Consider the following 16586-nt stretch of genomic DNA (forward strand, 5'->3'; position numbering starts at 1 on the left):
ACATACTGCCAGCTTGTATTTTTTTAAAAAAGTTGCAGGTACATAAATTAAAAGTCCTCTAAAGGAAAGAATTTTTTTGTTTGTTTGTTATGAGACAGGGTCTCCCTCTGTTGCCCAGGCTGAAGTACAGTGGTGCAGTCATAGCTCACTGCAGCCTCAAATTCCTAGGCTCAAGTGATCCTCCTGAGTTGTTTTTTTTTTTTTTAATAGAGATGGGGTCTCACTATGTTGCCCAGGCTGGTCTCGAACTCCTGGCCTCAAGCCATCCTCCTCCTTTAGCCTTCCAAAGTGCTGGGATTGCAGGCCTAAGCCACTGCACCCAGCCAGAAAGAATGTTTTCAGAGAGAATTGTGATATTGTAGTGTTGAAATGATTTCTCAAACATTTATGGAGTTATTATGGATCCCTTGCCTTTATCATTTGGCATAACATTTTATTTCTCAGTAAAAGTTGTTCTCGTCACACTGTATGTGTTAGGTGATTCAAGTATTATCTTAGACTTGCATCATCTTATATTTGTATTATTTCCCCCCAATATCTCCTCTCTTTATTATGCTGACTCTTTCCACCCTCCCAAAACTTCAGGGGAAAGCTCTGGCAATTTAAATGACCCAAATAAGGAGGCACTGGCTAAGACAGAAGTGTCTCTCACCCTGACCAACAAGTTCGACGTGCCTGGAGATGAGAATGCAGAAATGGATGCTCGAACCATCTTACTGAAGTGAGTATCAAAAGAAGGAGAATGAAATGAATGTAATCTAAAGGTTTCTTGGCCTTTGGAGAGGAACCTGCTGGGTCCTACCTGAAATGACCATGCTGACCTCTCATACTTGTCATAATCCCAGTCACCAATCACCTCGCATATTGTACTTGGTACAGGACTTATCTGCCTTATTTTGCTAATATGCTACAGTGAAATGTAAATCTTGGAAATCCTAACCCTCGTACCTACTTATGGAATGGCTGGGTAAATAAGCCTTGTGCCTTGAGTGCTGTGTACTGGCAGCTGCCGCTTGGGACTTCTGTGAGGTACTGTTTGTGCTGCTGCTGCTGCTGCTTCAGTCCACTTGAGAGGAACTAGAACACTGGTAATATTTAAATGCTTCCCCCATCTCGTTTCAGTACAAAACGTTTAATTGTGGATGTCATCCGGTTCCAGCCAGGAGAGACCTTGACTGAAATCCTAGAAACACCAGCCACCAGTGAACAGGTAAAATTTAGGGTCTAACATACTCCTTTGTTTGGTAGATAAGCTCTCCCGATAGGCACATGTCAGAGAAAGGAGGGGAGACACAAATAACAGTTGGTAACCTAGGGGTGAGCATGAATGTAACTGGGGGACAGTGGTAGTTATGGCTCATCTGAGAAAGTTTTTGCTTCCTGAGTCCAGGAGGTGATGTCCTTTGGACAGGAAGCTCACTGGCACTTGCATGCAGAATCAGTGTGTCCATCCCGTATATCCATCCCTTGGTATCCACAGGGGATTCTTTCCAGCACCCATTCTCCCCACCCCCAGCCAATACCAAAATCCATAGATGTTCAAGTCCCTTATATAAAATGGTGTAGTATTTGGCCGGGCATGGTGGCTCACGCCTGTAATCCCAGCACTTTGGGAGGCTGAGGCGGGTAGATCACGAGGTCAGGAGATCGAGACCATCCTGGCTAACACGTGAAACCCTGTCTCTACTAAAAATACAAAAAATTAGCCAGGCTAGGTGGTGGATGCCTGTAGTCCCAGCTACTCGGGAGGCTGAGGCAGGAGAATGGCATGTACCCGGGAGGCGGAGCTTGCAGTGAGCCAAGATCGCACCACTGCACTCCAGCCTGGGCGACAGAGCGAGACTCCATCTCAAAAAATAATAATAAATAAATAAATAAATAAAATGTTGTAGTATTTGCATATACTTACATTCTCCCATATACTTTAAATCATCTCTAGACTGCTTATAATACCTACTACAATATAAATGCTATGTAAATAGTTGTTACTGTATTTTTAAAATTTGTATTATTTTGTATTGTTGTATTTTTTTTTTTTCAAGTAGTTTCAGGGTTGGTTGAAACCATGAATGTGTAGGGTTCACTGCAATTTATTGAATATTATATATTTTGAATTCTGTTACATGCCTTGGTAGATAGAAGAAAAGTACAGAATGTGGCTCCTAAACTCAGTGAACTCATGGTCTTGTTGGGGAAATGTGACATATATACCTGAAACAGTGATGAACTGTTTCAAAATTAACTATGTTACTGACTGAAAAATAAGAGAAGTTTCAGGAAAGAGGCCAGTGAAGCAGTGCATTAGGAAGCTTCCTAAAAGAAGTGGAACCGGAGCCAGATGTATAAAGGTGGAAAGGATTTGGGTGTGCATGTAAGACAAGAGAGGGCAATCGAGGCAGGAGAGTGATGTGAACAAAGGTACAAAGGAGGGAAGAGCATGATGCGACTAGACTACATGTCTAGAATGGAGCTGTGGGTGGAGGTGAGTAGTGAGAAATAAAACATGAGACCAAATTATTTAGAACTCACAAACTAGATGGGAATTTGTCACTGCAGAGATAAGGAATAAAGAGCCTCTGTAAGGTTGAAGACCATTTAATAAAAGTTAATTAATTCAGCAGTGCTATTAGAGCAGATGTAGTTGAGTCATATAGGTGTGTGATAAGGTCCAGTGGGGTGGGCAGATGGTTGGGTCCTGGCATTTTGTAGGATTGGATGAGTCATGTCGTATCTAAGACCCTTGTTTCTTTCTTTTTTTTTTTTTTTTGTAATTTGAGACAGAGTCTCACTCTCACTCAGGCTGGACTGCAGTGGCGTGATCTTGGCTCACTGCAACCTCCGCCTCCTGGGTTCAAGCGATTCTCCTGCCTCAGCCTCCCGAGTAGCTGGACTACAGGTGTGAACCACCACACCTGGCTAATTTTTGTATTTTTAGTAGAGACAGGGTTTCACGATGTTGGCCAGGCTGGTCTCAAACTCTTGACCTCAAATGACCCACCCACTGTGGCCTCTCAAAGTGCTGGGATTGCAGTGAGCCACTGCGCCCGGCCATAGACCTCTGTTCTCATTTGTCAAGTAAGGAAAGTAGGTCAAGTCATTCATTTTCAAATTTTAAACATGGTAATCTGTTTCATTAAATGACAACTTAGCTAAAAGCCCAGTATATAGAGCAGGTACTCTGCTACTCTGGAGCTACTCTGATAGCCAGCAATAGGGCATCTGAAATCCAGCCCTATAGGACTCTGTGATGCCTCTGGCAAACTCTTGAGGCTGCACAGAGAACTATTTGGAAACCATTGTTTTCAATGAAGTCTCAGCTGTCAGTTGCTATGACTGATTACTGATTAGATATGTGTGAAAGGCAAGTAAGGACATGTAAACCAATACTTGAAACATGTTGAACCTAGAAAGAAATTTGAAATAAGGAAGGAGGAGCCAGTCTTTATTGAGAACCTAGTATGTGTTTGGTGCTCTCACCTCTGTTCTTCAATTTAATCCTTACAATATTCCCATGAGTCGAGTTTTTTCATCCTTATTTTGTAGATGAGGAAACCAAGACCCTTACAGGTTAACTGGCTAAGATCATCAGCTTGCAGTGACAGAACCGGAGGTGGATCCAGTTCTGTCTGCCTCCAAAGCTTATGCTGTTTACATTATGTGATGCAGAGTAGTCTTGACATTAGAAAAAAGGGGACTATTGGGAAAGGGAATTGCTCCAGTTAGGAGGAATTACAAGTTTGAACTATGAGCCATCCCGAATGTAAACATCCCAGTACAAACAGCTCAAATATGGCACCAGAGCCATGGTCACAAAGATTTAGGATCTGTCAACACAGAGGCAGTCAATGAAGTATTGAGAGTAAACAGAGAGAAATGGTCACAAATCACATGGAAGTACCAAACCATGCATAGAGCAAGAAGACAGTGCAGAGAAGATGAGCAAGGTGACAGAAAAGGCTTTGGATTTTGGACAGGGGAATGGTAATTGGTGATAAGAGCAGTAAAGAAGAAAGTGCTGAAAGAACGAAACAGTGAGTGTAGATCATATGTTGGACAGGGACAGACAATGGACGGTGACTATGAAGGATGGCAGTATCAAGGGAAGGTGTTTCCCTGTTAGATTGTGGTGTCTGCAGCATGTTTGAAAGCAGAGGCAAGGCTCGAGCATGATTCCACCTTGTGACAAAGTGACACAAAGAATTAGCAAGGATTTACTAAGCACTGGTCTTGTTGTATTAGTATAGTTACAACATTTATACAGCTATGTTTTTAATAAAATTAAATGGCTTCCATGTCTCAAAATGTGGTAGAGAAAAATGACTTTGTAGCCAGTAGAGTCCAGTCTTGGTGATTGTACCTGGAGTCCAGGAAAGAAGCCGTAAGCACCTAAGCAGTTGTGTGATTTGTTTGGTTGTTTGTTTTTTGTTTTTTTGAGACGGAGTCTCGCTCTGTCGCCCAGACTGGAGTGCAGTGGCGCGATCTTGGCTCACTGCAAGCTCCACCTCCTGGGTTCACGCCATTCTCCTGCCTCAGCCTCCTGAGTAGCTGGGACTACAGGCACTAGTCCCATGCTCGGCTAATTTTGTTTTTGTACTTTTAGTAGAGACGGTTTCACCGTGTTAGTCAGGATGGTCTTGAACTCCTGACCTCATGATCCGCCTACCTTGGTCTCCCAAAGTGCTGGGATTACAGGCATGAGCCACCGCGCCTAGCCCAGTTGTGTGATTTTGTAGATATCATCTCTTCTACGTGGAAAGAGATGTGCCTCTGCTTCATGCAATTTTTCATCTATCATTTGGCAGCGGGCAGAATTTGTTTCCTTCTGTTTCGAGGTTGGAGTTTAAGAACTGTATAAGTTCAGATGCAAATGTGCTATATAAATTCAAGTTTAGGATTAGTGTGGTAAACTTGCTAAGAACTTCTTTTTCCCATCTGTAGGAAGCAGAACATCAGAGAGCCATGCAGAGACGTGCTATCCGTGATGCCAAAACACCTGACAAGATGAAAAAGTCAAAATCTGTAAAGGAAGACAGCAACCTCACTCTTCAAGAGAAGAAAGAGAAGATCCAGACAGGTTTAAAGAAGCTAACAGAGCTTGGAACCGTGGACCCAAAGAACAAATACCAGGAACTGATCAACGACATTGCCAGGGTACTGCATTCGGGGGACAGAGGGGACCCGGCCTTGTTCAAAGCTGAGAGGCTCGAGAGACAGTAGCTGTTCACATAACAGCATAGCTTCAGTTCATGGGCAAATTAGTGCCCTCCTCTCTGAGAAACCATATCTGACTCTCCAGCATGAGGGCCTTGCCCGACCTGAGGCGGCTTATTCCATGGCCTAAATTACTAGGGAGATGACCTTAACTGGAGCCTCCTATGACCTTAAAGAATTTGTCTTCGGCCTTAAAGAATTCTTCCAGATCTTTTTCATGATTACTGTGAAATATAAATTCACATCAAGCTGATTAAATCGTTGATTTGTATGAATCATCTCAAGCGAGGGGCTTTGGTGAGGACTAAGAGTTTAGGTGTTCTGTGCTGTTGCACTAAGATAATATTATGCACACCTGAGAACTGGTAGTTGATGTATTATAGTTCTCTTTTTCTCCCTTTCCCAATAAAATATTTAAGAGGTCCAAACCAGCTTTGCAAGTAAATTCTAAAAATGTGTAAGTCTAAATGTAACACATTTCCCTGCTAGAAGATACAAATGGGGGAAGAAAATTTGAGATCTGAATTTCTCTGTTAATTTGTGAAAACAAATTACTGCCTGTTGAATGTATGGTTAGGTCAGGCACAGTGGCTCACATCTGGAATCTCAGCACTTTCTGAGACCAAGGCAGGAGGATCGCTTGAGACCCCATCTCTACAAAAAAAAGTTTTTTAATTAGCCAGATATCGTGGCATGTGCCTGTAAGTCCCGGCTACTCTGGAGGCTGAGGTGGGAGGATCATTTTAGCCTGGGAGGCTGAGGCTACAAGAAGCCGTCAACCACTGCACACTCCAGCCTGGGCAACAGAGTGTCTAAAAAAAAAAAAAAAGCAAAAAAAAAAAGGTAGGTAGTCATATTTAAGGCAGAGTTAAGCATTGCTGGGTTCTAGTGTGAAATGATAATGATACCTGTCGTTATTTTTCTAACTTTAATAATTATGTCTCAGGATATTCGGAATCAGCGGAGGTACCGACAGAGGAGAAAGGCCGAACTAGTGAAACTGCAACAGACATACGCTGCTCTGAACTCTAAGGCCACCTTTTATGGGGAACAGGTGGATTACTATAAAAGCTATATCAAAACCTGCTTGGATAACTTAGCCAGCAAGGGCAAGTGAGTATTTTTTCTTTTTAAAGAATCAATGTCAGAATTAGAGTGAGGAAAAAGCAGAGGCAACTGAAATGAGACTGGAAATTTTTACTTAAAATACACTGGATCTATTTATTGCATTAGTCTTTTATTTTACCTCTAATCATTTGTGTAATTGCCTAATTCCATTTGTAAGTGTATGATGTAAATAGTGGGTGGGGGATTTCATGGATGCTTATCGCTAAGTATTCCTTTTGCAAAATATCTTCGTGGGGCCTGTCAAGGTGGCTCACACCTATAATCCCAGCACTTTGGGAGGCCGAGGCGGGCATGTCACTTGAGGTCAGGAGTTCAAGACCAGCCTGGTCAACATGGTGATACCCCATCTCTACTAAAAATATACAAATTAGCTGGGCATGGTGGCACGCACCTATAGTCCCAGCTACTTGGGAGGCTGAGGCAGGAGAATTACCTGAACCTGGGAGATGGAGGTTGCAGTGAGCCACGATTGCATCACTACACTCCAGCCTGGGCGACAGAGCAAGACTCTGGGGAAAAAAAAAAAAAATCTTCTTGGCCTTAGAAATTAAAATCATGAAAGGAGATCATCTACTGGTCCCAGAATCACTTAAGGAATATTATGCAAATTTGGATCCCCTTGCTCCTCTCTATACTTCCTGGGGACAAGATCACAGACTCTGATTTTTTTTCCTGGGTGCTGAGGAAAGTCTGATCCAGCCTTCTTGGCACTGGCCACAAACTATCAGCATGCCCATGTTACAGGGAGGGAACTGAAAACCCAGAGAGGTGGGTGATAAGAGCAGGTTTTACTTGCAGGGTAATTTATTATTTATTCCTAACTTTTTATTTTAAGAGTTTTCAAATCTCAGATCGAATGAATAGAACAATAAGCACCCATGTGCCCTTCACCTAGATTCACCCATTTTTAATATTTTGCCATATCTGCTTCCCATTTCCCTGGCTCGTGCATGTCCTCTGTTTCTCTCTTTCCATGGAAGACTCTCTGGGGTCAGGCAGGGCTGATGGAAGGAATGAAAAACAGGCCCACCTAACCCTGCTTGCAGATCTGACTCCTGTGAGCTTTTGACGTGTTTTCATTGTTCTTTGTGCACTTCCTGACTTTCTGACACAAGATGTTTCATGTTCAACCTGTAGTTTCCCCTCCCCAGGGCCAGAACGAACTGTTTCTCCAAGCATCCCTGGTTTCTTTGAATGAAGAATGGTATTTAGAAACCAAGATCTAGAACTAGGTGTGTTCACTGCCAGATTTGTCATGGCCTCCAGGCCTTCTAAGCAGACAGACCTAGATTCTCTTTTTTTTTTTAATGCTGCATATTATTCCATTATACAGATAGATATAACAGTTGACTTCAGCAGTTCTCCATTGATGGACATTTAAGTTGTTTCCAGTTGTTTGTTATTATTTTTTAAATTCTGCAGCAAATAACCTCTTGTACACATGTCATTTTGCAAATGTGGGCATATTTCTGAAGTTAGCACTTCTTGCCTTGATTATCCTAATAGCCTCCTAACCTGTTTCTTTTTCCTTATTCTCATTCATCTGTAATTGCTGTGCTGGCTTAAACGCTTTTAAAAAGTATTTATTTGATGACATTTTTATTTTTTCCTTACACAGCTGAGGGGCGTAGAGTAACTCCTTCACTCCTGGGATTCAGGACCATTCCCTCAGGCTGGCATACGAAGCTCTCGTAGTTACTTGTTAGGTACTTAAGTTCCCAGAAGGACATGGGAGGATTAAGACACTGTTAAATTCATGGGAGTGTTCTCAAATATAATTTAAACTAAAAATGGAAGCAATTTAGTAATATTTCCCCTGTTTTGCAGAGATATTGCTTAGGCTAATTCTAACATTTGTTTGCCATTTTAGAGTTGGTATGTTACTTATGCTTATGTCTGGAAGTTTGGTTTCTGACATGTTTCCTTCAGTTACCAATGATGAAGATTCAGAGTAGATGGTTACTTATAGAAAGTGACATGATGTGATTTTTACAGAGTCTCCAAAAAGCCTAGGGAAATGAAAGGAAAGAAAAGCAAAAAGATTTCTCTGAAATATACAGCAGCAAGACTACATGAAAAAGGAGTTCTTCTGGAAATTGAGGACCTGCAAGTGAATCAGTGAGTCTTTGCTTTTTGTTTTATAAGTTGATTTTTATTTCTACATTTATCACATCTTTGCCTTTTTGTCTTCATTTCTCTTTTCTGGATGGTTACTTTTAGTATTTTTTGTGTATTTATATATTTTTATGTGTAGAATTAGGCCTCATACTCAGAGTTAATTTGTCATTAAAGAGTTTTTCTTTTCCTTGTTTGTAGAACATTTGTCTCAGGTCATGTTCACTTCTTTGGGTCTGATCTTAATTTTTCCTCATTAAAGCAGGAAGCCATTCCTTGGATTTCTTCTGTTTCTGAACCAAGAATAAATTAAGAGTAACAATAAGAGGAGTTTGCTTTATTCCACTTATAGCTAGGAACCAGGCACTTATCTTCATTTGCTTTTCTGGGAAGTATCAGCTTGCTTTGCACGTGGTTCATGGACCTGACACGTCATCCTCCCACAGGTCCTGGGCCCAGCGTCATTAGCAGGCATTTATTGAGCATCTGCTCAGTCAGCCCTGTGAGTTCAGGCTACTGATCTTTCTCTTCTTTTGTCTGTTTGGGGGGGAAAAAAAGACAACTTTTAAAAAAAGAACCTTTTACATTTTTCTAATTCTAAAATAATATGTATTCGTTATTAAACTTTGAAAATACAGCAAAGCATAAAAAAGAAAACACCTGTAATTCCACAAGCCAGAGATAACCACTGAAATCGTTTTAATGTATTTTTTTCTATTCACATAAAGATTATACACGACTCACCCACTTATGTATTTAACTACTTTATATATAAATAAATATATATATATATATTTTTCTTCTTCTTCTTTTTCTTCTTTTTTTTTTTTTTTTCACGGAGTCTCTCTGTCACCCAAGCTGGAGTACAGTGGCGCGATCTCAGCTCACTGCAGCCTTGGCCTCCCAGGTTCAAGCAGTTCTCCCACCTCAGCCTCCCGATTAGGTGGGACTACAGGCATGCACCACCACACCCAGCTAAGTTTTTGTATTTTTAGTAGAGATGGGGTTTCACCATGTTGGCCAGGCTAATCTCAAACTCCTGACCTTATGTGATTCACCCACCTCAGCCTCCTTTGGGATTACAGGCCTTTATTATTATTTTATTATTTTTTATTTCCACTACTGTTCAAGTGCCTACCTCTATTTGCCTTTCTGTCTTCTTTTTAATTTGCTCCTATGGGCTTAGAAACTAAATAGCCAACTAAATCTGGTAAAATTATTTATCACTTAAGATAAATATGTTGAAGGAATAACCCGTGAGGCGTTCCAGTTGAATAAGATGCACGTGTGTTTCAGTGCATGGGTTTTTGTGACTTCTTTAACTCTCAGTGACCTTTTTGCATCTTTCATGGTTCTCACCCCTGTTCGTAATAGGTAAGGCAGCTCCATAGTTGAGTTCTGGAAATCTGGGGTGCTATACTTTGATCATCCAGAGAATAGCATAATCCCCCCTTTTTTTTTTTTTTTTTTTTTGAGACGGAGTCTCACCCTGTCACCAGGCTGGACTGCAGTGGCACTATCTCAGCTCACTACAACCTCTGCCTCCCGGGTTCAATCAATTCTCCTGCCTCAGCCTGCCGAGTATCTGGGACTGCAGGTGCATGCCACTATGCCCAGCTAATGTTTGTATTTTTAGTAGAGATGGGGTTTCACCATGTTGGCCAGGATGGCCTTGATCTGACCTCGTGATCCGCCCGCCTCGGTCTCCCAAAGTGCTGGGATTACAGATGTGAGCCACTGTGCCCGGCTGCATAATACCTTTTCCTTTTGGCCCCCCAAAATTTCCTGGCACGTAACATGTTGTGAATGAGTGATAACTTAAATACATTTAATAATAACAATTTATCTTTGGTAATACTGAGTGTGCTTATATACACAGCACCTACTCTTTCTAGAAAACCTCCTCCCTTGGTGCTTTTTATACGGACCCCCTTTTGTTTATTTACTTCTCCCAGTCCTCAAACATGCATGTATTCAAACACGCACACCCTCTCCTTCCCCAGTTTCCTCCGTTTTCTCCTTTTATCATTAGGTTTCCTTTTTGGCCATGTGGAAGTGAAGAGAATTCTATGATGTCATCCCTTCACACGCCACTTGTGGCACTCCTCGGTGGTTCCTCTTTGATAGGATGCAAGTGCTGCAGGCAGAGAGAGGTTGCCATTCCTCTCTCCAAGTCCCAGAGCAGATGGTACTTGGGCGTGGCAATCTGTGCTGCTTCAGCTGCAGAAGTACTTTTGACCTGTATTTTCTGCAGCCCTTTTCACCCTTGAAGACTTGGTTCATCTCCTTTCCCCATTTCACAGAATATTTTTATATGAGAACATGAAAACCACACCCTTACGATGTTATCTTTCAACAGGTTTAAAAATGTTATCTTTGAAATCAGTCCAACAGAAGAAGTTGGAGACTTCGAAGTGAAAGCCAAATTCATGGGAGTTCAAATGGAGACTTTTATGTTACATTATCAGGTGGGTATGCACCAGCAGGAACCAAAAACTTTTTGGATGAGATTCTTGTCCAAGTAGGAGAAATAGATAAAGAGGAGACTCATTTGAGGAAAGCTGTCTACATTCAGCAGTGATCTAGGCTCCACTCTGGGGGGAAAGAAGCTGAGGGTTTCAGCATGTCTGGTTTGGTGTGTGCGCTTTGGAGAGCTTTTGCAGATGTCAATCTTCAGAAAACATTTAGCTGAAGCTTCCACTTAGTGCTGCCACTAAATCGAGCTGACACCTTGGACTTGAACAAAATGCAGAAGTACACATGCTGACACTGCCGAATTCTAAGCCCACTCAGTAGCTTGAAATCTTTTTTCTCATTTTGATTTGATATAGGTACTTAAAAGTTAGATGCACTCTGACAAGGTGTGTGTAAAGTTTATGTTTGTAAACTGAATTCTGTCTTAAATCCAAAAAGAACTCGGGAGTAATTCATTTTTGTAGCATAAAGATCCCTAAGTTTTATTTTGAAATATCTGATTTTTACACGTTAAAAAATAACAGGGCATCGAGAGGATTCCTAGGTGACATCCAGACTCCTTTAGCTTTGTGTGTGTGGCACCGGCTAGTCTGCTCCTCTTTCCTTTCTTGCACTGCTTCACACAGCCATGCCCTGCCAGCCCGGGCGGGTGCCTTCCTGTGAATGTACATTTGGGCTTCTGCTCATGCTGCCCTCCCTCCCATCCCCTGCCTCCCAACCCCGCCCCTTTTGTTCATCCATGGAGTACTTCCCTGGGTGTGCCTCCCCCAGCCAAGCCATAATAGGTGGTTTCCCCTTCGCTTCTGTAGCCCTTGCAGACATCCTCTGTTTACAGTAGGTGTTGACTTACTTCCCCTCTCCCCGCTAAAGCCATAAACTCCTTAAGGACAGGTAGCATTTCTTAGTCATCTTCGTTCCCTTCTCAATGACCAGTAGACCATTAAAACATGTTAGCTAAACAAATGTGAAATGATTTCGTGATGCACACAGCTAACTAAAGTACTTCCACCAAAAAAAAAGAAAAGGAACCTCTTATTCCCTCAGTTTCACCAAATTATTATTTTTTTAATTTAAAATTATTTTTTATTTACGTGGAGTTATCAGAACATATTTTTATTTTTAAATTTTTTAACTAAATCATGTTAGGCCAACCAGTCTGCCTGTGGTAATTTATTAATTTATGTACAAATTCATTAAATGTGGGGTGACTGCCAGGTGTGGGGTATTCTGTTAGGCACAGGTCCCAGCAGCCCTCATGGAGCTGCTAGGATTTTTCCAACAGATAATTGAACTTGTGGGGTCCTTTCTTTTTTTGGAGGGGGGGGCAGAGTCTCGCCCTGTCTCCCAGACTGGAGTGTAGTGGCGTGATCTCCACTCACTGCAGCCTCCACCTCGTGGGTTCAAGTGATTCTCCTGCCTCAGCCTCCTGAGTGGCTGGGATTACAGGCGCACACCATCACGCCCGGCTAATTTTTTTTTTTTTTTTTTTTTTTGAGACAGTTTCGCTCTTATTGCCCAAGCTGCAGTGCAATGGCACAATCTCGGCTCACTGCAACCTCCGCCTCCCGGGTTCAAGTGATTCTCCTGCCTCAGCCTCCTGAGTAGCTGAGAATATAGGCGTGCACCACCACACCCAACGCCCAGCTAATTTTTGTATTTTTAGTAGAAACAGGGTTTCACCATGTTGGCCAGGCTGGTCTCTAACTCCCGACTTCGTGATCCGCCTGCCTCGGCCTCCCAAAGTGCTGGGATGACAGGCGTGAGCCACCACACCCGGCCTTGTGGGGTCCTTTCAAGCCTTTTGACCCTTGCTTTCTCATCACCACTCTTCTAAAGTTCAGAAGTGAGACCACTCAGATTTCTTAAACTTGTTCAGGACAGTGGTGAAAGTAGCAGGAAAAGCAGGAGCATTGCAGTCAGATCTGGATTTACCGCCTCCATCTCTGTCCTGTTGTGCAAGTCATTTAACATCTCTGAGTCTCAGTAGCTCATCTTTAAAGTTAGAATAATCGCACCTCATAAAAATTTTTGTCAGGACTTTAAAAGATACTATGTAACGTGCTTACACAATGCCAAGCACATGGCAGACACCTAATAAAACATCAAGTTCTCTCTTTTCCCCTTGCCTTCGGGATAGAAAGTGTTCTCATGTGGAATAGAAATTAAGAATCTAGCAGATAGTATTGAGGTGACATTACTAGCCTTATCTCATTTCCCCGTGCTTAGTATATTTCATCATAGGTTTAAATGCTTCACCTTTTCCAGATTTATTAAAACTAGTGACCCATAACATGGATGAAATGGGAAAATGTCATTGTGACTTCTGAAATAAAAAGCTTAGATGTGTGTGGCAATTGAACATGTTTCTTTTTCTTTCCATGTATGATGAATTTTGATATGAACAACATGACTTCCTAACTCCAAATCAACCAGAAGCCTCCCTTGGCCAATGTGCCCTATTGCTCCAGCTCTCAGGCTGGTTGTGCAGTGGGTAGTTGCCTAGCGAGGAACTTTTCTTTCGCCCCGGTTCACACCTGGCACACAAGGCAGGCCTCAGTCCATCTGGATCCCTCCCTACATTGTGTCCTTTTTCCTTGTTCCACAGACTTGATTAACTGTCAAAATGTTTTGTTTTGTTTTGTTTTGTTAATAGGACCTGCTGCAGCTACAGTATGAAGGAGTTGCAGTCATGAAATTATTTGATAGAGCTAAAGTAAATGTCAACCTCCTGATCTTCCTTCTCAACAAAAAGTTCTACGGGAAGTAATTGATCGTTTGCTGCCAGCCCAGAAGGATGAAGGAAAGAAGCACCTCACAGCTCCTTTCTAGGTCCTTCTTTACTCATTGGAAGCAAAGACCTAGCCAACAACAGCGCCTCAATCTGATACACTCCCGATGCCACATTTTTAACTCCTCTCGCTCTGATGGGACATTTGTTACCCTTTTTTCATAGTGAAATTGTGTTTCAGGCTTAGTCTGACCTTTCTGGTTTCTTCATTTTCTTCCATTACTTAGGAAAGAGTGGAAATTCCACTAAAATTTCTCTGTGTTGTTACAGTCTTAGAGGTTGCATTACTATATTGTAAGCTTTGGTGTTTGTTTAATTAGCAATAGGGATGGTAGGATTCAAATGTGTGTCATTTAGAAGTGGAAGCTATTAGCACCAATGACATAAATACATACAAGACACACAACTAAAATGTCATATTATTAACAGTTATTAGGTTGTCATTTAAAAATAAAGTTCCTTTATATTTCTGTCCCATCAGGAAAACTGAAGGATATGGGGAATCATTGGTTATCTTCCATTGTGTTTTTCTTTATGGACAGGAGCTAATGGAAGTGACAGTCATGTTCAAAGGAAGCATTTCTAGAAAAAAGGAGATAATGTTTTTAAATTTCATTATCAAACTTGGGCAATTCTGTTTGTGTAACTTCCCGACTAGTGGATGGGAGAGTCCCATTGCTAAAATTCAGCTACTCAGATAAATTCAGAATGGGTCAAGACACCTGCCTGTTTGTGTTGGTGCACAGAGATTGACTTGATTCAGAGAGACAATTCACTCCATCCCTATGGCAGAGGAATGGGTTAGCCCTAATGTAGAATGTCATTGTTTTTAAAACTGTTTTATATCTTAAGAGTGCCTTATTAAAGTATAGATGTATGTCTTAAAATGTGGGTGATAGGAATTTTAAAGATTTATATAATGCATCAAAAGCCTTAGAATAAGAAAAGGTTTTTTTAAATTGGTTTATCTGTATATCTGAACTCTTGAAACTTATAGCTAAAACACTAGGATTTATCTGCAGTGTTGCAGGGAGATAATTCTGCCTTAAATTGTCTAAAACAAAAACAAAACCAGCCAACCTATGTTACACGTGAGATTAAAACCAATTTTTTTCCCATTTTTTCTCCTTTTTTCTCTTGCTGCCCACATTGTGCCTTTATTTTATGAGCCCCAGTTTTCTGGGCTTAGTTTAAAAAAAAAATCAAGTCTAAACATTGCATTTAAGAAGCTTTTGTTCTTGGATAAAAAGTCATACACTTTTTAAAAAAAAAAAAAAAAACTTTTTTCCAGGAAAATATATTGAAATCATGCTGCTGAGCCTCTATTTTCTTTCTTTGATGTTTTGATTCAGTATTCTTTTATCATAAATTTTTAGCATTTAAAAATTCACTGATGTACATTAAGCCAATAAACTGCTTTAATGAATAACAAACTATGTAGTGTGTCCCTATTATAAATGCATTGGAGAAGTATTTTTATGAGACTCTTTACTCAGGTGCATGGTTACAGCCCACAGGGAGGCATGGAGTGCCATGGAAGGATTCGCCACTACCCAGACCTTGTTTTTTGTTGTATTTTGGAAGACAGGTTTTTTAAATAAACATTTTCCTCAGATTAAAAGATGATGCTATTACAACTAGCATTGCCTCAAAAACTGGGACCAACCAAAGTGTGTCAACCCTGCTTCCTTAAAAGAGGCTATGAATCCCAAAGGCCACATCCAAGACAGGCAATAATGAGCAGAGTTTACAGCTCCTTTAATAAAATGTGTCAGTAATTTTAAGGTTTATAGTTCCCTCAACACAACTGCTAATGCAGAATAGTGTAAAATGCACTTCAAGAATGTTGATGATGATGATATAGAATTGTGGCTTTAGTAGCATAGAGGATGCCCCAACAAACTCATGGCGTTGAAACTACACAGTTCTCATTACTGTTATTTATTAGCTGTAGCATTCTCTGTCTCCTCTCTCTCCTCCTTTGACCTTCTCCTCGACCAGCCATCATGACATTTACCATGAATTTACTTCCTCCCAAGAGTTTGGACTGCCCATCAGATTGTTGCTGCACACAGTTGCCTTTGTATCTCTGTATGAAATAAAAGGTCATTTGTTCATGTTTGTGTTTTTCTCAGTTTCATTGTTAACAGTTCCTGCTAAACACCTTGACTAGAGTGAGATGTAACAGTTAAAATCACAACAGCAGACAACCCCTTCCTTTTAAAGGAGAAAACGTAAGTCCACCATCAGATCACTGAATGTCTCAAAGTGACTTTTAATGTGTGAATGTGTGACTTTAGCCTTTTTAATGAATATGCTTAAGTTATCTTCACCATAAAAAGAAGGGTGTTGCAGGAAGCAAACACTATATGTCACTTAATTCTGATTGACGAACGGTGGAAAGTTTAAAATTGCAACAGCATTTAACCTTTTTTGACCAGCACACTGTTGTTGAGCACATAGACTGTGCCCCTTAGGGGGTTCCTATGTTACATGCAAGTCACCAGAAAAGACTAGGGGATGTTGAGTGTGGAAAAAGTAAATCACAGCAGTAAAAAAAGAAGAAAAGGGGCCGGTGTAGTGGCTCACACCTGTAATCCCAACACTTTAGGAGGCCGAGGCGGGCTGGATCACCTGAGATCAGGAGTTTTAAGACCAGCCTGGCCAACATGACGAAACCCCTACTAAAAATACAAAAATTAGCTGGGTGTGGTGGCACACGCCTGTAATCCCAGCTACTCAGGAGGCTGAGGTAGGAGAATCACTTGAAGCTGGAGGCAGAGGTTGCAGTGAGCCAAGATCACACCACTGCAGTCCAGCCTGGGAGACAGAGCGAGACTCCACCTCAAAAAGAAAAGAAAAGGCTTCC

The 16586-nt window shown here is 41.3% G+C and overlaps 1 protein-coding gene across 1 annotated transcript in view; it reads left to right on the forward strand.

Annotated features, from left to right (window-relative positions):
• IQGAP1 (IQ motif containing GTPase activating protein 1) overlaps positions 1–15834 on the forward strand; it is a 114215-nt gene extending 98381 nt beyond the window's left edge. Inside the window, exons 32-38 of the mRNA XM_019010770.4 lie at positions 586–721; positions 1123–1210; positions 4939–5151; positions 6158–6324; positions 8335–8457; positions 10814–10922; positions 13583–15834. Of these exons, the coding sequence (XP_018866315.2) occupies positions 586–721; positions 1123–1210; positions 4939–5151; positions 6158–6324; positions 8335–8457; positions 10814–10922; positions 13583–13696 (950 nt within the window). The 3' untranslated portion in view covers positions 13697–15834. The remainder of the gene's footprint in view (positions 1–585; positions 722–1122; positions 1211–4938; positions 5152–6157; positions 6325–8334; positions 8458–10813; positions 10923–13582) is intronic.
• Positions 15835–16586: the final 752 nt, after the last annotated feature.

The sequence above is a fragment of the Gorilla gorilla genome, chromosome 16, assembly GCF_029281585.2.
Source record: "Gorilla gorilla gorilla isolate KB3781 chromosome 16, NHGRI_mGorGor1-v2.1_pri, whole genome shotgun sequence".
Taxonomy (NCBI): domain Eukaryota; kingdom Metazoa; phylum Chordata; class Mammalia; order Primates; family Hominidae; genus Gorilla; species Gorilla gorilla.